General features: G+C 43.3%; 1 protein-coding gene across 1 annotated transcript in view; it reads right to left on the bottom strand.

Annotated features, from left to right (window-relative positions):
- Nucleotides 1–23216, bottom strand: part of DISP3 (dispatched RND transporter family member 3) — a 105006-nt gene that overhangs the window by 53934 nt on the left and 27856 nt on the right. Inside the window, exons 3-7 of the mRNA XM_078640903.1 lie at nucleotides 19625–19844; nucleotides 17651–17787; nucleotides 14431–14565; nucleotides 12789–12949; nucleotides 1066–1205 (exon numbers count right to left, since the gene is read on the bottom strand). Coding sequence (XP_078497029.1) covers nucleotides 1066–1205; nucleotides 12789–12949; nucleotides 14431–14565; nucleotides 17651–17787; nucleotides 19625–19844 — 793 coding nt within the window. The remainder of the gene's footprint in view (nucleotides 1–1065; nucleotides 1206–12788; nucleotides 12950–14430; nucleotides 14566–17650; nucleotides 17788–19624; nucleotides 19845–23216) is intronic.

Raw genomic sequence — 23216 nt, 5'->3', positions numbered from 1 at the left:
CACAACGGTTGCATGTCAGGTATAAAGTGTGTCCTAATTATTGCTTTCAGAAATATGGCCCCTCTCCCTCTTGGGGTAGATTTTCTATTATTATCTCCAGTAGGGCGATATTTTTGTTTACAAATTTAGGACATGAAATTTATGTCAGACGATAATCTGACTACTCTGTTCTGGTACCACACCTCTATAACAACTACTAAATCACAAACAATAGAATAAATCCCACATACCATTGCATGAATTAAGACATGAACGCAGAATACACCGATATAGGGAAATGCAACTCCACCTGGCACACAGTATCATCCAAAACGTCACGACGAAGACAACAAGCACAAAAAGTGCTCTCTGGCATAAGAATATACTTTGAGAATAGAGAAGTCAACAGTTGAGAACTTGAGCAATTTGCAGCTATGAAAATTCTCTTGTAAAATTTCACAAACTTTGTTAAGTGCAAATCATACAAAGCTAAAAAAACGAGCAGCCAGGGAAAACAAATACCTTGAGTGAAGAATGAGTATGTTTATGATATCTATCTATCTACTACATTTACAACTGACTGCTTGGGATCTCTTTTGTTGGAAAGTTATGTTTGTAATACGCATTAGAATTGAAAATGTATGTATGCATTACCAAAATAATGATGTAAACATGATAAATATTTCAGTAATGGAAGGTATGCCAATAACATTTGTTATTATAAAAAAAAACGAGCAGCTACAGCTGCCTTTGTACAGCAGCAGAAGGCAGGAAGAGACTGCTGCTGCTTAGTATGTTTATCAATACCCATATGGTGTATCTATTGGCGAACTTTCCTTATGTGATCTTCACATGTGCAAAGCATGACCATGTCGTGCAACTATTAGGTTGAAGACACAACAGTGTTTGGATAGGCTGGGCACAGAGTATCTGTGCTATACATGTATGATCTCAAAAATAGTTACCTGGCCTTAATCAGTCAGATTCGGTCTGTCTAGTTCACACCGATGCTGCTGATGAATGGTATCAGGGACCTTACACACACCTCCGAATGACGAGATGTCTGATCACCATCCCACGCCTCACCTTCTTTGGCACGCGCCTTCCAGTGGTTCAATGTAGATGCTCCAGATTCCCAAGGCAGCCGGCATGATGAACAGCACCGCCACCCAGCAGCAGGAGACGATGAGGGACATGAAGAGGCCAAAGTCATGGACAGCTGGAATCTGCACAGAGGAACGCAAACTATAGTCAGGAAGCAAGGTGGTGTGCCCTCTGCAACGCCAAGGGTGCATTAACCATTGCTAGAGAACAATTATATACAATGACGAGGGACCAGCTATGGGCTTTCTCACCCTGGCTTCCAAGACCATTCAAAATCTGAACACTCCATTCAATGTTTAGCTCGCAGCAAGCACCTGCTAGTCCCCATTCAATCACCAAGCAGGGCTCTCCTTCAACCTCTTACATCCTTCTTAGCCCTACTTAGGCACTGTCTCTCCTACAGACCTCCCGCCAGGTATTCAATAAGATGACTCCACATGTAGAATTTCAAATTATAAAAAAAGCAAAATGCATGAAAACCCTTTTTAGAGCCTACAATTTGAGAGAGAATGCATAACGGGTAATTGTGTAAAATAAACGAGGCTGAAGGTCCAGGTATTTATAAATGTCACCTGAACCCCTACTGGGCATTATAGGATCATATGACACGTTACTCATTATGTCTTTTTATATTACATGATTTCTTAATTGATTTTAGTACACTTTAGAAAGATTTGAGCACGTAAGTGTCATCCGTTTAATATTCATTATTTATCTGAGACTGTAGATCAGTCAGTCTCCCTTTTGAGAAATGTGCATTTTTATTGGGGATAATGTGCTAATGTTTAAAATATGTCTTATAGAATAATGTTTTAATTATTATGTCAAATATGTACATTGGCACTATAAAGTAGGTTTAACGCCAGATTATTAAAAGAAAAAAGGGCAACATTGGACAGTGTAACTTTTTGCTGACAGAGTTCTGCGTTTACAATGTTTATTTTCACACCCTCAGGTGGGATTCATTGGTAGATGCATGCTTCAAGCATGCGCCTGCAAAGGGGAGAATGACATGTGTGTGAGCAGCACTGTCATTGTAAGAGGATATTTTTTACCAGCACTGTTGGAAGGATGACATTCTGTGTTAAACACCCATTTAACTTGTTTATTTGTTAAGGGAAACTAAATAAGTTACGCACTGTGAACTGCGTGAAATAAATCAGATTTAGACTATGTCTCTGAGAAAATGTGAGCTTTGAAACCACTACTAAACACTAAATAAGCAGGCTTGTTAAAGTAATATATATATGCATGTATGTATATATATATATATATATATATATATATATATATATATATATATATATATATATATATATATATATATATATATATATATATTACCTACTGGCGGTCGCCAGTAGGTGTATATAGTTAGGATTTTTTCTCTATGGGATTTTTGAAAATTCTATGTCTAATAACTTTGGCGTTTGTGGACGGAATTGGCTGAAATTTTCAGGAAAATGGAACATTTTGTTTCTGAGCAGCCACTGAAAATTTGGGGGGGTTTTGTCAAGGGGGGGCCGAGAAAAAAGGGGGGTCCCAAAACGTGTTTTTAACATTGAGTTTTCCATAGGGCGGTTGGCCTCACTTTTAGCCCGAACGGCTGAATGGATTTGCACGAAACTTGGCAAAATTGTAGGGACTGGTAGCCCGATGTGCCTTTGCTAGGTCTCAATATATGTGCTCCAGTGGATTTTGAGAAATTAACGTTCAAAAAAAGATATATATCTGTAACAGCGGACCAGGCAGCGCTCCAGTTCGCGTACTTTTCGCGTTACGGAGCTTTGTGAAGCGAAGCTGATTGGTTCTCCGGCGTCTGTAAACATTCCAAACAGTCCGTAGCGGCCGCCATCTTGTCTCTCGGTAGGATCGAGAGACAAGAGGAGGCCAAAGCGAAGGGGCAAATGACCATAAGGGGGCATAGTAGATCCTCCCTGACCCCCTAGGTTTGATGTGGAGGTTTTAAAAGGGCCCCGCGGGGCAAAAAAAAAAATAATAATAATCGAACAGCTGAATGGATTTGCACGAAACTTGGCAAAATTGTAGGGACTGGTAGCCCGATGTGCCTTTGCTAGGTCTCAATATATGTGCTCCAGTGGATTTTGAGAAATTAACGTTCAAAAAAAGATATATATCTGTAACAGCGCTCCGCTTCGCGTACTTTTCGCGTTATGTAGCTTTGCGAAGCTGATTGGTTCTCCGGCGTCTGTAAACATTCCAAACAGTCTGTAGCGGCCGCCATCTTGTCTCTCGGTAAGATTGAGAGACAAGAGGAGGCCAAAGCGAAGGGGCAAATGACCATAAGGGGGCATAGTAGATCCTCACTGACCTCTTAGGTTTGATGTACCATTTTGCCAAGTTTGGTGTAATTCCGTTCAGCCATTCAGGCTGTAGACGTATCTAAATGTCCTATGGAAAATTGCATGGGGAAAACACATTTGAAAGTGTTGAAATTTAGAACCAATTAAAATGTTACTTTGGTTTTGTATTTGTGTGTGATGAAAGTTAATTGGTTATGTATATATCTAAAATGAGAGGAAACCACAGCCATTTTGTGATACTACTGTCTGAGGTACATTTGTGAGGAATTTTTGGTGCTCAATTTCTGGTGTTTGATTTACACAGTACTAACACTTCTCCTACTTTCAAAAAGGTGAGTTGTTAATTTGTAAGGGGAACTATGTTGTACACTTTAAGATAATTTGAAAAATGTTTTCTGTTATTCATTTTCAGTCCTTCTGTTATACTAAATACTTGATAAAGTTAGTTTTATATTTATGTATTACTAAAAACGATAAATGAAAGTGATTATTTTTTTCTGCAATTTACAGCAAGAAATTTCAAAATAAAATGGATCACAATGAAGAGACCGTGGCAATTTCTTTTGAATTATCCACTACATTTATTGAAATTGACAGCACCAATAATGAAATATTCTCACAAGGAGGAGATGACTTGAATGATTTTTTTGATCAATCTCTTGACGGCGAATTTATCGAATGTTTGGAGACCATAGAGTTACAAGAATCATCATTGCAGACTTTTCATGAGGAGATTTCTGATGAGATGATTGAAGAGGAAATTCCTGATGAGGACATGTTACTAGTTCTTTCAAATTATGAAAATTCAGAAGAATAAATTTATATTTAGAAATCAAAAATTGTTTGAGACATTATTCATTTTTATTTTTAATTTATGAGGTTGTAGCGAAGTGATTGTAGTATAAAAAAAGACTTATAGTATAGAGTGCAAAAATTGGTTCTTTTTGGAGGGGCAAAAAAAAAAATCGTTTTTTTGGTGGGGTGCGCCCGGTTAGCGTAACGGGAAGTGGACTGGGGAGCGTACTACAAGGAAAGAAGAATGATTGACTTTTAACTTATTGTATGTTTATAGACTTGTTTTTCTGCTGAGTGACGTCTCGGCCTATCTCCACGGGATGCAGTCCTACCATCTCGGCGTTTAGGCCCAGGGGGACCGGTAGTGTGGGAGAGATAACGGGGCATATTATCAAGGGGGTTTATCTCCGCTTTTTTGGCTTTAAAAGCCAAGAAAGCGGAGATAAAATTATCTCCGTATTACGTAGCTGTCGCTAACACCAGTTAGCGACCGCTAGTAGGAGATAGCGACCATCTTGGGCTCCACTTTGCATGTCAGTGATATTTATCACTAATGACATGCAAAGTGGGCATGCCAAGATGTTAGCGACTGGAAACAGTCGCTAACATCGCTATCTCCTATTACCAACTTTTGGAGATATTCGCGCTAAGCGGGAATATCTCCAAAAAGTAACACCTGTCCTGAGCAGTTCTTAGCCATGTCATCCAATGGGAGGTGGATAACATGGCTAAGAGCATTAGCTCGGTAATGCATGAATATCGCTGACTTTTCAGCGATATTAATGCATTGCGGCCGTTTTTTATCGCATTTGCGATAAACCTTGATAATAGCAAGGTTTATCTGCGATAATTTCTGACGATGCTTAGCGGTAAAAAATTTGTTGCTAAGCATCGTTAGGGATAAATATCGCTTAACTTTGGTAATATGCCCCAACGTCTGTTAACGTTCGATTCGAAGGAAATGAGGAAGTGTTGAAAAACATTGTCTGCGCCATCTTGCCTTTTTTCAAATGCCACACTTTTGTCGTGCACGGCAGCCATTTTAGATGCCTTGACCAGACCCACTCTCTGCACGCTGTCGATCCGTAGCATGGCTCCCCACCCTCGCAAGCATCTTCCCCAGGCACTGGTCACCCCCGCTCTCTGTCTTATGCATGGGCAATAAACCTCCCCCCATCTGCGCTGCTCTTCCCTGAGAATCACACCCTGTGCCCGCCCGACACCTCCCTTTCGCCCTATTCACTACCGCACCCTCTGACACTCCTCTTCCTCTGTCCGATTGTCCAGGCCGGTCCCAGGCTATCAGCTAGCCCTGCAGATGTAGTTTATGGCCCCAGCTGTAAAGAATCACCCCTCTTCAAAGGAGTTATAGTAGATCAAGGCCCACACCCGATGAGATCCGTCACACCACACGCGTTCCTACTATCTGAAAACCATCCTGTATTGTGATTGGGGAGGGGACCGAGCCTGAAGCGGAAGATTCCAGGGATGACTCTTTGTACATCAAAGTTTTTACAATTATGTGTCACATTAAAAATATATAGCACTCCAACAAAGTAGTAGGAATATAAAACTTTAATAACTTATAAATATGTACAACAAAACAAAAACAGTAAAAACATTTAAACAATGAAGAGACCGTGATAATTTCTTTTGAATTATCCACTACATTTATTGAAATTGACAACACCAATAATGAAATATTCTCACAAGGAGGAGATGACTTGAATGATTTTTTTGATCAATCTCTTGATGGCGAATTTATCGAATGTTTGGAGACCATAGAGTTACAAGAATCATCATTGCAGACTTTTCATGAGGAGATTCCTGATGAGATGATTGAAGAGGAAATTCCTGATGAGGACATGTTACTAGTTCTTTCAAATTATGAAAATTCAGAAGATGTTACCTGCGTGCCGCACTGATTTGGGTATCCGGCGTGGGGCGTCCCGGGGGGTGGGTCGTCAGTAGCGGTCTGTTGTGCGAATAGTTCCAAGGCAGCAGAACGCGCTGAAATCTGGATGGCACCAAGGTGATGTCCAGTAAGTTGCCGCCCACCAAATAACGGCGTGGGGCGCCGCGGGGGGGGGGGGAGGCAGTCCAAAGTTCCGTTAAAAGGGCAAAGGAAAGGATCGGTGGTTTGAACCATCAGTCAAAAAGGGGAGGGGGTGCAACACTTTTTCCTACCGGGTCACACTGTGCTTTCACCGGAACTGAGGTCTGCAGGAGTCTAGTCATTCAAACTGAGGCTGGCGCCAGCATGGGAGCGCCGACGTCCCGCGGCTACAGTTTCGTCACTCCACGGGCGATCATGGCAGTCATTCCCCATCGGGGGTGTCTGCGGGGGTCGGGGACTCCCGCGGCTCCTCTAGAATCTTCAAGGTCGTGGAGGACTACGGTGGTGGAGTCAACCAGTGACCGGGCCATTTCTTTATGCTGGGCCCGCTCTTGCCAGGTCGACCGCCATTTTGAGAGTTCGGTAGCTACCGGCGATCGCGGGGTCAAATGAGCGGACGGGCTCCACCCTGCCGGGCGAGACGTTGCAGCATCGCCACAGTGGAAGAACCCTTTTCCGGGCGCCTGGAGCGCTGAGGGTGCAGCTGGGAAGCCTCCACCTGGGGAGGCGGGAGAGGCCTGTTCGCACCGTCTCTCCCTCCCAGTGCACCCCACGGCGTCTCGCTTGACATTTGTTATGGCCGGACCAGGCGATGAGGACGAGGGGGGGGGTCGGAGGCATGTGCAAGACATCCCCCCCCAGTGTTGTCGCAGCCATTATAAAAGAAAGAAGAAATGTCCCGTCCGTCTTTGGGCCGGACCTCCGGTGGATGGGGGCCGGACGCCCTTTGCTCTGGCCCCATGAACGGGTTCCTTGGCTCATCCGGTGGGGCAGGCCTTGGCGTGTGGTGCCTCTCCTGGGCCTTTCGTGCAGTGGCCTCCCCACTCCCAGGCCCTCCATGGATGCTGGCCCAGACTGGGAGAGAGAGGGTCTAACCTGCAATTCTCCAGGGTTACCGCCACCGCGGCCGGATCCCGTCGGCCTCGGCCTCTGGTTGATGGTGGCCGGACTGGGAGAGAGAGGGGAGGGTCGAGGACACAGACATTCCCCCCCCTTGCAACTCTCCAGGGTGGTCGTAGCAATCCCCCTGGACGGGTGCCATTGGCCTCGGCCTTTCCTCCGGCTACACCCTACGTGATGATCTTCTGCCGACGGTTGGCAGCAGGACCCGCCTTATATGTGTTGCTTCCGGCTGGGCGTAGCCGGAAACCTGTTGCACTTTGGAAGTTTCCAGAATGGGGCGGATGTCTGCTGACTTGTATCTTTCCCAGTTTGCCGTTATTTGGCCGTGGCAGGCGGTGGGACAGACACGTTTTGGGGCAGTGAGGGGCGATGAAGCCTCGTTGCCTTGTGGCCGTTGCAATGTCACACTTGGTTTCTCTTACTGTTTTCAGGTTTCTTATTACGGGCTTACTTCTAACGTTTCTTGTTTCTAGGACAATAATAGGTTTTATCATTACGTATTGTTATCGTTTCTTTGTTTGTTATTTAATAAAAAGTTCATCAGTGGCCTACTGATTTTCGTTTTCCTATTCCTTTCTTTCCAGGTTGTTTCATGCTAAAGTTTCTGTTAACAGGATACAGTGATCACTTCGTTATTATTGCATATGTCCTTTTCACTAGGGGTGCTCTCTGGTCGGGCCAGATGACCTATCTCTAGTAAATGGTCCGGGTGAAACAGGTGCATCAATCAGTGGGGAGTAGATAGGCATGACAGATTACAACGGGGGACAAAGGTCCGCATTACCTACCCTTTCACTACTTGCAAAGATTTTCCTACGTTTATTTGCAAACAGGGAATACCTCCAAAAAGAACCAATTCCCAAACAGTCAATGTTCGGGCAAACAATCAATCAATGAGGAACAAAATAGGCACGATGTGTTAAAGGTTTGCATTACCTACCCTTCACTATCTGCAAAGGGAGAGAGAATATTCCTATTCTTCCCCGTTTGCAGGCAGAGAAGATCCTTAAGAGAACCAACTTCGAACAATTCAATGCTCGATTCAATCAATCAATCAATGGGGAGAAAAATAGGTATGACGGATTACAATGGGGACAAAAGTCTGCATTTACCTATCCTTCACTATCTGCAAAGACTAAACAGAGTATGGCGATTCTGTGCTTGTTTGCAAATGCTTGGATAACAATCAATCAAATGGAGAGAGAAGCAGGCACGACGGATTACAATGGGGGCAAAGGCCTGCCTTAACTAACCTTCACTATCTGGAAAGAGAGAGTACTCCTAATAGAAATGAGAGGGGGGGGCAGCATTGAAAGCAGATCAGTGTGCATAAACACGAAAATGTTTTTTCTTACCACGTACTTGACAATCGACAGCTTATGATATTTGCTATTAAAAACCATTGAAATTCACTGAAAAAACCATAGGTTATAGACCATATATAGTTAGGAATTAGCATTTACAAAACCTTGAAAATTCACTGAAAAAACCATAGGTTATAGACCATATATAGTTAGGAATTAGCATTTAAAAAACCTTATTTTACTCACACAAAACCATTGAAATTCCATATATAGTTAGTAGTACTAACTATATATCGCGCACCCGCAATCCACTGCTGATCATGTCACATATTACATCATTCATGACATGGTCAGTGACATCACTGATGACATCTCAAATGACATCACTGATGACATCACTGATGACATCTCAAATGACATCACTGATGACATCACTGATGACATCACTGATGACATCTCAAATGACATCACTGATGACATCTCATTTGACATTACTGATCACATCACTGATGACATCATTCATGTGATAATACGATGAACCTCTTCAGACTCTAATATAACCTTAGATACACTCAGTGTAAACAGACACTCACAGACTGTCACTCATCCATGGAGTTACTTACACACCTAGTCAGTCATGCAAAGAATCAATCACACCTCAATTTCCTCAACTATACAGTTATACACACCTTACTTATTCAAACATATACTAACACATATTTACTCTCTTTTACAATCCCTGATACAAGTTCACAATGATCCATACAGCCACTCACACATTCACTGACTCTTATGCACAGTTATTTATATATGCCAATTCTCACATGTACTGTGTTTTACATATGTACTTACTTTGACATGTAGCACTGAGATATCCATTCACTCACCAATGCACTCATGCACACAGTCAACCACCCATACAGCTGTTTCCACATGCACTTTTGAACCCATACATCTAGTGAATCAACTGCTCACACATCTATGCACAGAGTCATACACCTCCCAGCCACCCACACACACACTCAGTCTCCCATACAAATACTTGAGCAACCAATCAATAACCCATATACTTACTCATATAGCTACTGATCAACACATGCAGCAGTTTACAGAACAACAAACATAATGATGCACAAATTAAGACAGTTCGTCACTAACCCATGCACTCAGTGAGACACATTTAACCACTCACTCATACAGTCAGGCATGCACCTACTAAATCCTTCATCCAGACACTTCTACATCCACTCATTCTTCAATATGTAAGACATATTTTAACTTTACAGAAATACACAGTCACTGGATGTTGTCATCAGTGATGTCATTTGAGATGTCATCAGTGATGTCATCAGTGATGTCATTTGAGATGTCATCAGTGATGTCATCAATGATGTCATTTGAGATGTCATCAGTGATGTCATCAGTGATGTCACTGACCATGTCATGAATGATGTAATATGTGACATGATCAGCAGTGGATTGCGGGTGCGCGATATATAGTTAGTACTACTAACTATATATGGAATTTCAATGGTTTTGTGTGAGTAAAATAAGGTTTTTTAAATGCTAATTCCTAACTATATATGGTCTATAACCTATGGTTTTTTCAGTGAATTTTCAAGGTTTTGTAAATGCTAATTCCTAACTATATATGGTCTATAACCTATGGTTTTTTCAGTGAATATATATATATATACATCAAAACAATGCCCTCATTCAGCACTCTAAACCCGAAAGGGTGTTGTTTTGACTTATACTGAGTGCTCCCTTGTGTCAGGACCAAGGTAAACCTCTCTGCCCAGCTATAATGATAGCAAAACACTTTCCAGAAATTAATTGCTTTTATTTATTCCAGGTTGACTGTGATGGTAGTTTACCAATCAAAAGCTGTAATACTGTGCCTGGAGTGCTAAAAGACTTTTGGTCATTTTATATCTTGGTGTGGATAGCACTTTGCTAATCCCATGCTTGAAGAATTTGCTGTAGAAATGGCAAAATACTTTGTCCCTTTATAGCTCGGTGTGCATGGCACTGTGCTAATCATATGCTTAAACGCTTTGCTAGGAAAATAGACATTTCAGGGGAGGCGATTCAGAGTGTTGTTGGTGCTGTAGGGTGCTGTATTACAGTAGCTGCTCTCCACCTAAACTTGGGAACTACCCCGAAATCCCTGCATTTCTTTGCATAATATATACATATATATACACACATACATATACTTCATGAGGTCACACTGCATACAACTTTTTATAACATATAATAAAGTACATTAATATAGCTTGAAATAGGATATTTACTTACAAATGAGCTTTTTAAAGAAAACTTTGTGGGCCCCGTAGCAAATCCCAGTTAGGAAACAGTTTTAATAAATTAGTAGATAAAATAAGACAAAGACACAAAGGTAGAGTGAGGCAGAGCAGGGAAAGGCTAAAGAAGAAGAATGAGGGTACAGCAGAGGGTCTACATAAGAAAAGTGTGCAAAGATACATTCACAGGAAAGGGAGAAATAAACGTATTTAAAAATGTGTGAATGAGGAGAACTGGGGGTTGTCTTACCCTAGAAAATAAGGGAGGAAGGAGGGAGAGGAATGTGAGAGGGAAAAAAGCATGGGAATTAGAGAAGGGGAGTAACTCCTCTCCCAGAACCGCAATGGTTTCTTAGAATTTTTTTATTCTATAAAGTTGATCTGTTTATTAAGTATTTTTTTTTTTACTCAGCCAATTGCACATTTCCGGCTAGAGGAACATTATTTATGACTAAAGACCCTCTAGACAGCCATTATCTTTAACTAACCTACTAGCCACTGCAGGAGAACAATTTCGTATGAACAGAGGTGCAATGTGACTTTGAAAAATAGGGTTGTGCAAAATATACGCAATTTACTTTCACTTAATTATGTCAAATTTCAGCAAAATTAAGTGACATTATGGGAAATTACACACAATGCAAATTCATCACCAAGAGCTCAATTTTAGTGTGAAATGCATCAATGTTTGATGTAAGGATATATTTCACGCTGAAAAAATAGCAAAAACACACATGTCGTGAGAAACAGATGCTTGCATTTTGACCTTTCGCGTTGTTCCTGCGCGCTCATGGTAACATTTTGCAGCAAATGGCACATCATTATGCAATGTGGCATAATGGCATAATTTTGGGAATTTTGCATAATAAGCGTAATGCAAAGTTCCCGAAATGGCATGATTTGCGATGGTGTACTTTAGATCTCGCCCAAGGCACAGATTATCTTTGACTGCAGACAATTTACCTAAGACTTAAGTCCTACCATCCACCTTCAGAGACCCGCTGGGAGCCAATTATACATGAATAGTGAGCAATTTTCTTGTTTAGAGACTCATTATCCTTGACTACAGACTCACTAACTATGACCTGGGACGTACTATCTATGACTTATGGTACCCCATGTATTTAGAGGCATCCACCATTCATGACTGGTAATACCAACTGTCCACTGCAATGAACCAGCGTTACTTAAAACTTTTCGTGACTAGTAATGCTCACCGTCCACTGTTATCAACTGGCACCAGACACACACGGAGAGGTACTCACTATCCATGACTAGAATCTAAGTGCCTGTCGAGGCAGCAGCCATTCGGGGTCATTGACAGAAGAATCAGACCATTGGGGAACACATAAGCCGACTCTCTGCCCATTACTATTAACCAATCCTCAGCATGCAGATGTTGAAGTATTTGTGCTTTTCACATCTATGTTCTTAATGGTGTACCTATTCCTTGGTGGGATGTCCCACTACTCCCATTTTCTCTTTGGGCTGTGCAATCCCTTTCAATGTCTTCCATATTTTGTGCTATGTTGCTGATCCCCTCCATCAGTTGTGGCATTCCTCTTGTTTCCTCTACAATCATTGCCACAACTCTCATTTCTGCTATGGGTTGAGCCATCGTCTGTACAGTTTATGCCATTACTGTCAATCTCCTAAAAGGAGAGTGCCACTTCTAGACATCTACCCAAAGGATAATGACTATTCTACCATCTCCTTTGTCATTGTCGTGACTCCCATATCTTTCCTAGGTAGCGTTATTTGTCCCATCTGCTCTGTGAGTTGGGCCAGCCCTGCAATTTCTTCTATAGGGTATGCCACACTTCCTTTCTCCTTTCTAAGTGGTCCATCACGCCTCCTTCTTCCTTGTTAATGCAGTGCTACTTTTCTCAACTCTGTTGCAGGCTTCTCTCCACCATCTGCCACTGTAAGAAGGTGTCATGTGTGTATATTTTCAGACCTGAGAAAAGATGTTTGCAGCGTAGGCGGCAGCGGTGGTGAAGGAAGTGAAGAATGTTGCCTTCCCCGCGGTCTGTAGCGTGTGGATCATCCGTGCTTGTGGTTCTCTCAGGTGGGCGGCCTGATGGTATGTGTTGATGAACACAAAGACATCATCCACGCCTGTCAGGCACAAAGGGACACAATCAGAAGAACAGGAGTGAATCATCAGGGAAGCAAGGCAAGCACTTCCTCCTCATGGAGAAAACCACGACTGACAGCTTGCATTCAGGTCAATAGTGGACATGTCAGAAGACGCTTGATGTGGTGAAATACACCAGGGCGCTACTAACTGACGTCATATGCTGCAGTACTACTAAAAGGGGTAATTTCCTGCTGTGTTGCCCAAGTGACGTCCTTACCTGCCATTTATTTCAGTAAAGTGTTTTCAAGCTTTGTCATCGGAAAAGGTATAGCCTATTGAGTAATATAAAGGACTTCACTTCCTGACATGGTAAGGCAGTATGGTCATTTCTTGCTTTGTAACCCTAGTGAGGTCACACCTTGCTGTGTGAAAGGAGGTCATTTCCTATCATGTTACCCACGTGAGTATCAGTCCTTTTAGTGATATGAAGTCATTGCAGACTATCCTGCAGCTTATTTGACAGGATTCAGTGTTGAACACGTGATTTATTTCACTTCTGTGTGAAGCCAAATCATGTTGTGTTAGCCAAGCTGGATAGTTTACTGCTGATTTACTACTATGAGTGTTTTCTTAAGTTGTTCTTAAGTGGTATAATTCCCTGCAATGTAGTCTACGTGTCCCATCTTCCATGTTTGAGATACAAGATGTTATATCCATTTGCTAATTTTAGTAATGTTTCTAATTACTACATGTTTGCCGTCTAATTTTGCAGCTTTGTTATTCAAGTGAGCTTACTTTGTGTTGTTTGGCCGAAGAAGGCCAGGCTGTGAAGTCTAATCACCTTTGTCCACACTTGCCATTGTGGCAGCACAAAGACTACCACATATTGCTAATGGATGCTCCTGGGTCTCCCAAAACCCAGACACCTGAATATTGACTGACACCTCAGCTGCTGGTCTCACCCTTTAATTGTCCCTGCAGACTCTCACTAGTGGGTTAGGGCTGTGTTTCTGTCGAAGGACAGCACCGCTTTAGCTGCAGTGTGTTTCTGTGGACACCCATTCTGTTGAAGAAAAGTGTTGTGATTGTGCCGAACCTAAGGTTGGGTGTCAGAGGGAGGGTGTGAGGAATTGTGGCACTAGGGTGGGAGTCAAAAAAAGCTTATTTTACTCTTTTCATACTGGCTGACTCAGTGAGAGCATATTGTGTGGTGTTGCCCAAATGAGGCAATCATCCGCTATGTAATTCAAGTGTGATAATGTCTTGCTTTGTCACCTCTTTAAGTTCATGTCTTACCTACTTTCCTGGTGTGTTGTGAAATAATGTCCTTTTCTAGTCTGTGGTCCAAGTGGAGTAGCATTATACCCTGTAAGGTTAAATAGGGAGCCGCCTGCGCTTCTCTGGATTTCCCTGTCGGCCATTCCATTTATGAACAGATGTGAGGGTCAGGCTGAGAGTGTTCCCCGCGGAGTCCCACATTCACCCACAGGACAGCTGCCAGAAGACCCCAACGACTTACCAATTCCAACCATCACAAAGGCTGCAACACCATTGAGGATTCCCAGGTACTGGATCCCGAACACCACGTGATACAGAAATAGGGCAACCAGGCAGCTCAGGCCAATGCTAGCGATGCCAAACAAGGACAGGAACACTGAAGCGAGAGAAGGAAAAACCTGAGTGAAGGAACAATCCACACAAAGAAAGGAAGAGATAGAAGGGGGAAGTTTGTCAACTCAAAGGAAAGATTAGAAAGTAAGAGTGAGGACAGACACGATCAATCCCAGACTCAGGAAGGTGTGCATAAAATGTCTATTTCACACAGGAATGGAAGAGGTACAATGGATGAGACAGACAGCTGCACACATACACAGTGTATGATATGGGAGGACAGACTTTTCAATGAGGGGAAGGCTTTCTACTGCACTCAGACACAGTTTAAAATATGTGAAAACAGCCTCTATCAATGACACAGAAAAGAAAAGTGGGTCAAAGAAGAGCAGGAACAGTAGCAAATATACGGTTTTGCAATTGAAACAAGTCACAATCAGATTCTGATTAAGGCAAGATTTATTCTGAACAATAGCCTGCCACCGACTCCGATGTTCCGATTATACACCCCAATGTCCAGCTATCTAGAGATGCTGCCATCATATGAGCCAAGGTTTCACTCTGAAGACCAGGCTGCCATACAACGCATTATCCTGCCCTGTGCAGATGTCCCAATTACAAACCTCAAGGCTTCTCTCTGTAAATCTGGCTGTAAATCTGACTGCCATGTAAGGAAAGAAGCCGTAGCGTGGCTTGGAAAATCTGTGCCATCCTCCCATGTTCGCTCGTTTCCTGGCCTGCCATATTTTTCCTATCCTGGACTCATTGATCTGTGTGTCTACTGAAGTGCCCCCACAGTTTCCTTGACTTTCAAAAGTAGAAGCTATGTTGCACTGGTTTAGGGTGTGCTTTGAAATGGTACCCCAACTACAGGCGAAGGCCCTTCAACCACCTCATACCAAGTCAGGCTGTTGGTGACAATTAGTGCAGACGCACAATCCTGCCACTCTCACCTCTGGGAGGGAGACTTTTTTATACCTGTGGAATGTAAAATCCAAACAAGTCCCTATACTGGAGTTCTTGACTGCTTCAAGTTTGGGTGGAGTGCAGTGTGTGGACCAGCAAAAGCATCGCATGACTGTAGCCTGAGGGACACTTGTCATGCTAAACCAGTTTTTTCTCCCGTTGAGCTCCATCCACCACTATTTCCCGAATTGGCCTATAACTAGCAGCCAGGGAAACGTTGCTAACACTCTCTTACTAAAATCTAACAACCACTTTGAATCTTTTTTCCTTAGTCTGAGCTCTTCTTGTCTGCACCAAAAGCCAGCTAATACAGAACTAAAACCTAATGACATTACCTCAAAAGTGGATAAATAATTGTCTTTTTGGCCAAGGAAATTGTATTCAGTCAGGGCAATGATAGGAGAGCCCGGCTGAAACTGTACAGGGAGGTGCTTTATGAGAGACCCAAAGGGTGGCAATAAGCCATATTTTCTGGAAGGAAACCCGGTTTTTGTGAAGAATTAAAAGTTGTATTGCTTAGCGAAGTAAAGTGCAGGCCAGCAAAAGACCCCGCTGATTGAAAACCAATGTGGAGGTCATCAGAGGGTCTGAGCACCCAGGGCCCATGAGGATCTTGCAGTCCAGCATCCAGAATTACATCAAGAAGAGACCTGGGACATATGAGGAGGAGGAGCTGTGCAGCCGCTTTCCACAACTGCAATGTAGTAAATCTGGGTACCCCGGACCCGTCATGCTCCCACAGCAAATTAAATGGTGCCCACATGCAGGTCCAGAGGAACGCTGAGGTCTGTACTCATCACCAAACGTCTTGGGTTTGTGATCTGTTGGCCATGTCTGGTCGTCTTATTTAGAAACCATGGGGAGGCTGGTCCCAGCCCTCATTGTTTCTAAAGCTACTGGGGCTCAAAGTCATGGGTAGTTCATGTTCTCAGTGGTAACTGTGGAGCCAGTGAGTCCCACTGGTCTGGCAGGTGCCACAGCTAACCATAAATCTCCACAACAAATTGGCCATTTGAAAGTACCAGGCTGAATGTTGTATCTTTGTAGCTACTAAGCCAACCGCTCAAGCACCTTCAGTGATTGAAAAGAAGCGGACAGCAGGGGAAGATACACAGGAGCATCTTCATTGCGGCAGCTACAGTGGCCTCATTGCTCTTAGGTGAGCATCCCAATTATGGCTGTCTTCCACTACCAAAGAAAGGAATTTAGGCCATGTTCCTTGCTCCCACTAGGGCCCATGGCACCCTTGCTATCCCCTTAAGGATACAGGAGGGGGGGGCATATGTAAGGTAGGTGGGGGGCAGTGTACCAGGAGAAAGACACGCAAATAATCAATCCCGTCTCCTAAGTCTGTGCTCTGAATAGGTGTTTACACCAGAATACCCAGTGCTGTAAAAATGCTCTCATCATATACCCAAGGTTTCACACTGAAATGCTTTTTACCACCCAACTCAAAGGGAAGACCTATAGAGAGGCACCCCTCATTTACCCCAAGGGGGTACATGGTGGGGGTCTAGGTTGTGTATACCTTACCACCTAGCTGTGTAGAAAGACATTAATCATATACTGCAGTGTTTCATTCTGCAGTGAGACTGGCATATGATTGTATGACGTAATCCCGCTTGCGTTTAGCACGCATGCCTTTGAACGAATGCGTAGATATGAAGCGTTCCTTTAGCACGCAAGTCATTCCAGCGACTTGCCTTGGGGGTCGCTGGACTTTGGAATAGTGTCATTTACTATTCCAACTCCAGTCTGCCCAACAGTAGGGAAGGTATTGGACTTAAAATCCAACACAGCTCCACCATTGCACCCCCTAAAGCAAGTCATAATAATAACTTGCGTGTTAAACGAATGTGTGGTAACGACGAGTTTGTTCTTTTGACGGCTTTATAAAGGCACAGCGTGATTCTGGCTACGTAATAAAGGATGTTTCCCCTGCATACACCTCAGCACCTAGCTCTCTAGAAAGGCTTGTGTCATATACAGCAATGTTTCACTCTGCAGAAAAGTTAATATACCTCAACACCCAGTTCTGTAGAAAGGCTCCCATCATACATCTAAAGGTTTCTCTACGAATATCAGCCCATCATACATCAGAAAAGAAAGCATACATTGCACTCCCAGTGTCCTCCATAGGTTTGTTAGCTCCCTTTACTCACCTGAGCAGGAGGTGAGGACATACACCAGCACCGCGATGCAGCTGCTGCTGATGAAGGCTAAGGACATGTCATTGCTGAAGGTTTTCCTCACTTCGTAATCAAAGAGATCTGTACCACCATACAGCACCTGAACTTTACTGAAGAAAACAGAGGATTCTCTTTACCACATAATGTACACACAGCAACAAAGAAATCATTTCTACCTCTAAGTACTAAAAATATATCTATTGCAACAGGCTCTGTGCTTGGAAATCTCGCAGCCACCTCTTGAGGGAACAGATTGCTATTATTCTTTGATAAGACGCATAGACAAGTAATTTGTTACATGGACTCTCACAGATTACAGTAGCAGGCAAAGGATGTTTACCAGCAAAGCACTGGGACAGAAGATATAAGGCCGGGGCTCGAAAATATAACTGGCCTTTGTAGAGAATCAGACAGCTAAAAAAGCGGCTTGTGTTTACAAATTGGGCACATTTTGAACTTGTACAGACACATTGTATAGATGATTTGCAACAGTAAAACCTGGCTCATCAGACCTTAAAACAGGCCCACAAATAGCCACATTTCAGGTCAGCCCTTCTGGCAGTGACAGATTTCCCTACAGCCCCGTCTGACTCTGTTGATTCCCCACTTGACCCTCTTCTGCTATTGGTCTGTTCAAGTGTCATTGACACTCTCCTTACATCCATGACAGCATGGGCCTGTGGGTCAACCAACTTCAGCCATTGGCTCTTTTGCCCTATGAGTAATGGCATGTTTCCTTATCATATGTGGACATCCGCCTGCACATGGGTACGCTTAAATGCCAAGGGTGGTGGGCCAGTCCTTTAATTTTTCATCCTCTTTTAGTATAGGTCACCTTTAACTTCTTTCCTTTTCTTTGTTATTTGTTTGCTTTTTAGAGCACTTTTCAAGTCCCCAGACAGTGCAACCAGGGTACTCACTTGACACTCATTTCATCTGTAGGCTATGAATACAGCACAGACTCTGCTTTTAAACTGGGTAGCCATCTTGGCCTGGTACTATCCATAGTGTATTGTTTACCATTCCAAGATGGCCAACATGTTGCTTCTAAATGTGGCCACCATTATGAAACTTTAAACTATGATGCATTGTGTACAACATCAATGAAAGACAGTCGCCACCTTCTTTGTTTTATTTTCCTGAGTGACTGCAATAATGGGTCTATGGGTGGATTAATTGATGCATGAGTGTACGGGTGAATGACACAGTGCATGTATGATGCCTAAACCCATCACTGACTAAACAGGCACTTTCTGTTAAAAGGGACATCAATCTGAATGCCAATGCTTCTTTATATTATGCATTTGGTACATTCAGTTTCAAATCGATTTTGCACAGACTGTGGCAGTATTTCTCTCCTCCCCTGATCTATAGGAATATTTGACAAATACATGTCAGTTACCTTATTTGATACTGTGATTATTGCCTACTTTAACTCTAGGAGATCTCTGGAACCTGTTTGGAGCTGAGCTCCTATTCAAATTTGCTGCAACAATTATTTACAGTGAAATCCTCTAAGGCACAGAGGCGGGGTTAGATCATGTTTGCTTAATAGTAAACATAGCTTGCTGTCCATTTTGTCAATCATAATTTTTTGACTAAATGCTTTGCATACCAATAGTAGGTGACCAGGTGTGTCATGCAACTTACTGTGGCATTGTGGAGGGTAGTTTCACCTTTGTCCTTAACCAGTGTCAATACATACCGCGAATAAAACTGATTTGAACCTATAAGAAGTCACACCATTTTTAATGTCTATCACAAAAGATACTACTTCATCAAAGACATTTTTGCTAATTGTAACTGTCGATATAGGACTTCAAAGCCAAATTATAGAAGATATTTTGCATATGACTAAATTGTGTATAAACATCTGTCCAACTCACATTCTAATAATAATGTTGATTGAGCCTTGTTGACCAGTGACCTGTTCATGTGACCTCTCACCTTGTGGACTCCTTCTCCAGGACAGCCACGTAGGAGATGACAAAGTCCTGGAACTTCCTGCGCTGTTCTTCCCACCGATCATCCAGTGAGTAGTACCCGGGCAGTGGCGCTCCAAAGAGGATCTCACTGCGCAGCAGCGAACTGCGCATGCTCTCAGGGGTTAGACTCTCGTCCACATACCAGTAGAACTCTGGGTGGGTCATTGCCAGCTTCAGAGAACCTGTGACGAACAGAAGAAGAGAGAGTGACTGTTATGAACAACCGGACTTTTAGAGCCACACGCACTATCACATCCCGAGACATCATGACCCTTAGTACGAGTGGCAAGGAGCATTATGTACAGGGATGTCACGCTTTGTACGAGCCCAACTTGGCTGGTGTCTCTAGGACCAGAATTACCACATCCACAAACTCCAAATATGATCATCCCAGTGGAGTCAGACTGGAACAGAAAATAAACGCGGTGCCCCCCTCCCCCCCCCACCCCCACCCCACCCTCAATTAGGACAGAGGAGCGTCCCCCCCTTAAATCCCCCACTGCCAGCGCAGCAAGAGTGAAAAATAAAATGGTACTAAAAGGAATGACCGTTTTATTTTTCACTGCTCCGATGAAAACCTCTCCACCTAGCTGGGTGGAGAGCAGAGGCAGGCCGCCTGTGCCTGCTGGAGCGTCGAGGCAGCCTGCTCCAGCCAATCCTGGTGATGCTCTCATGCTTCTTATCTGCAGCATGAGAGCAGCGCCGGGATTTGCAAAAGTTGGTTGCCTGAGGCCCTACGAGGTGCCGTCACGCTGATGGAATAAGAAATGAAATGAAATGAAATTGGGTTTATAAAGCGCATGGCTGCCCTGAAGCGTCCCAGCGCTGACTAACTAATAACAGAAAACTCTAAGAAAAAAGGGAATTATGGAATCTTAGGAAAAAGAAAAGTTTTAAGGGATTTTCTGAATTTCAGGTAGGAGGGTTCCATCCGGATATCCCTGGGGAGAGCGTGCCAGTTTTTTGCCGCGTTCAGAGAGAACCGGCGGCCTCCAGTGCGGGCTTTCCTCACTCTAGGAATAGTGGCCAGATTTTCCCCATCAGACCGAAGGGCCCGAGCCGGTTTGTAGGGACAAATCAGATTTCTCAAGGCCGGAGGACCTTTACCTTGCAGTGTCTTGTGAGTGATGCAAAGTGATTTAAAAGCAATTCGCTCCTGGATTGGGAGCCAGTGAAGGGCTCTCAGCAATGGTTTGACTGAGGCCCTTCTTGGCGCCCCCATAAGCAGCCTGGGCGCGGCGTTCTGTACTCGCTGCAAGGTGTTAATTGTGGCCTTAGGTGCAGCCAGGAGGAGAGCATTGCCGTAATCCAGTCTGGATAATATTAGGCCCTGGATTAGTAGCTTCCTGGATTGGAAAGGCAGGAGGGGGAAAGAAGAATACACTGAGGAGAGGAGACACAGGTAAGTACTTTTTTCCCTAACTACATGATTTTTGGTCCTCGCCGGGTTTGTCTCTTGGCCCCCTCTAAGCCCCTCCAGTGTTGAGGGTCCCTGCCTGCCACTGAAAATAAGACTGGAAACCAAAATAAAAGGGGCACTCATTATTGAATTAAAAAGCTAGGGCCCTATTCACAGAACTAACTTAAGACAAAATCCTAAACTTACTACCAATGTGGTATTCACCGAAGGCACTTACTCATTTCTGTATTCACAGAAGTTAGGAGTCCTAACTTTAGGACTCCTAAATGCCTTCTGTGAATACCGAAAGTCTTAAAATTAGGATTTTTCTCAGTTTAGGAGTAGTAAAGTTAGGACTCCTAACTTTACTACTCCTAAACTGAGAAAAATCCTAACTTTAAGACTTTTGATATTCACAGAAGGCATTTATGAGTCTTAAAGTTAGGACTCCTAACTTTACTACTCCTAAACTGAAAAAAATTCTAACTTTAAGACTTTAGGATTCCTAAAGTTAGGACTCCTAACTTCTGTGAATACCGAAATGAGTAAGTGCCTTTTGTGAATACCAAAATGGTAGTAAGTTTAGGATTTTGTCTTAAGTTACTTCTGTGAATCGGTCCCCTAGAGTGGCCCATTTTTGCAAATGGGGCAATTATGAACATGTAAAGATATGTTGTATATGTGTTTGCAAGGTATGGAAACTGCATGGATTTGAGGTTTGTGCAGGCAGTGTTTGTTTTAATATCAGGAAAAATCAACATTAAAAATCAGTCCAGCAGATAATAAAATAGGGCCACAAACAACCCAAAAAACTGCCCACACATTGACCGGTCAGACCAGCTCTTTGCGTATTGCAGGATTGCCCATAGGCCAGTCCAACCCTGATTCCCGGAGACACTGTAATGAGACCCACGTGTAGAGCTGCAGGGGCTGCAGGCAGCTACGTCACCCGGCATCCTTCTATCCTGCTCCTCCACAACAGCTGCAAATGCTCCCCCAACTCTCCTCTGACCTGCTCTGCCCTCCACTCACTGTATTTGACCCTACCAACTGCTCCAAAGGCCAACACAAAGCTTCTTCCTCCATTTAGCACCTGCTCACTGAGGTGGAAAAAGAATGAGGATTTGGGCTATTTGTTTCCTTAGGAAGGGGAAAGTATGTATAATTGGACCTGGTGTGCATATTTAAATTTTTTATTCTCCATTTTATAATATCTCATAATCCGTGATATACTGTCTGGAATCAGAAATTTCATTTCCCTGGTAATGCTGCACCTACATATGGAGAACTCGTAATGAGGACAATATGAAACAAAAAAGTGACTCTGAAACCATGGAGCCAGTGATCACACCAGCAGGCATTCTACAACCTTTACATACCTACCATCCATGAGAGACACCAGCACTACCAAAACAGGAGTCAGACACTCTGGGCCGTGTTGTGCTGGTGACCTTTATAAGTGGGGGAGCATAATCCTTGGCTCACATTCCAGTGAGTGAGCCTGATTTGTTCTCAGCGAGTTAGCTCACAATCGTATGCACTCAGTCTTACTCTCTCACTCATTCTCACTCAGTCTGATTCACTCCTATTCACTTACTCTTATTCACACTTGCCATCACTTGTATTTGCTCGGACACACTCTGTCTCACAGACTTACAGTCTCACTCATTCTCACTGTGTCCCACTTATCCTCACCATTTACATTCAATCCCACTTATTCACACTCATTCTGACTAACTCAATCTCACCATGACTCACTCAGTCCCATTCAGTGACTCACTCATTATCACTTAGTCTCTCCCTGATTCACTCAGTCTCACTCAATCTGACCTATTCACTCATTCCAGTTCACTCACTTTCACTCTGACTCACTCAGCCTCACTCGTGTCACTCAGTTCCACTTGTTCTCACTCATTCAGATTCAATCTCACTCTGACTCACTCAGTCTCTTTCTGAATTACTCTGACTCACTAATTTTCTCATTCTCACTCTGACTCAATCAATCTCATTGATTCTCAATCTCTCTTTCTCACTCATCCTCAGTCAGACTCAGTCTCACTCATTCTCACTCAGTGTTGCTCAATCCTACGAAATCTCGCCCGTCCCACTCATTCACACTCACTAACTCACCAAGTCTCACTTAGTCTCACCAATT

This window comes from Lissotriton helveticus, chromosome 5_1, assembly GCF_964261635.1.
Source record: "Lissotriton helveticus chromosome 5_1, aLisHel1.1, whole genome shotgun sequence".
NCBI lineage: Eukaryota > Metazoa > Chordata > Amphibia > Caudata > Salamandridae > Lissotriton > Lissotriton helveticus.
This window is presented reverse-complemented; position numbering and strand designations above follow the sequence as displayed.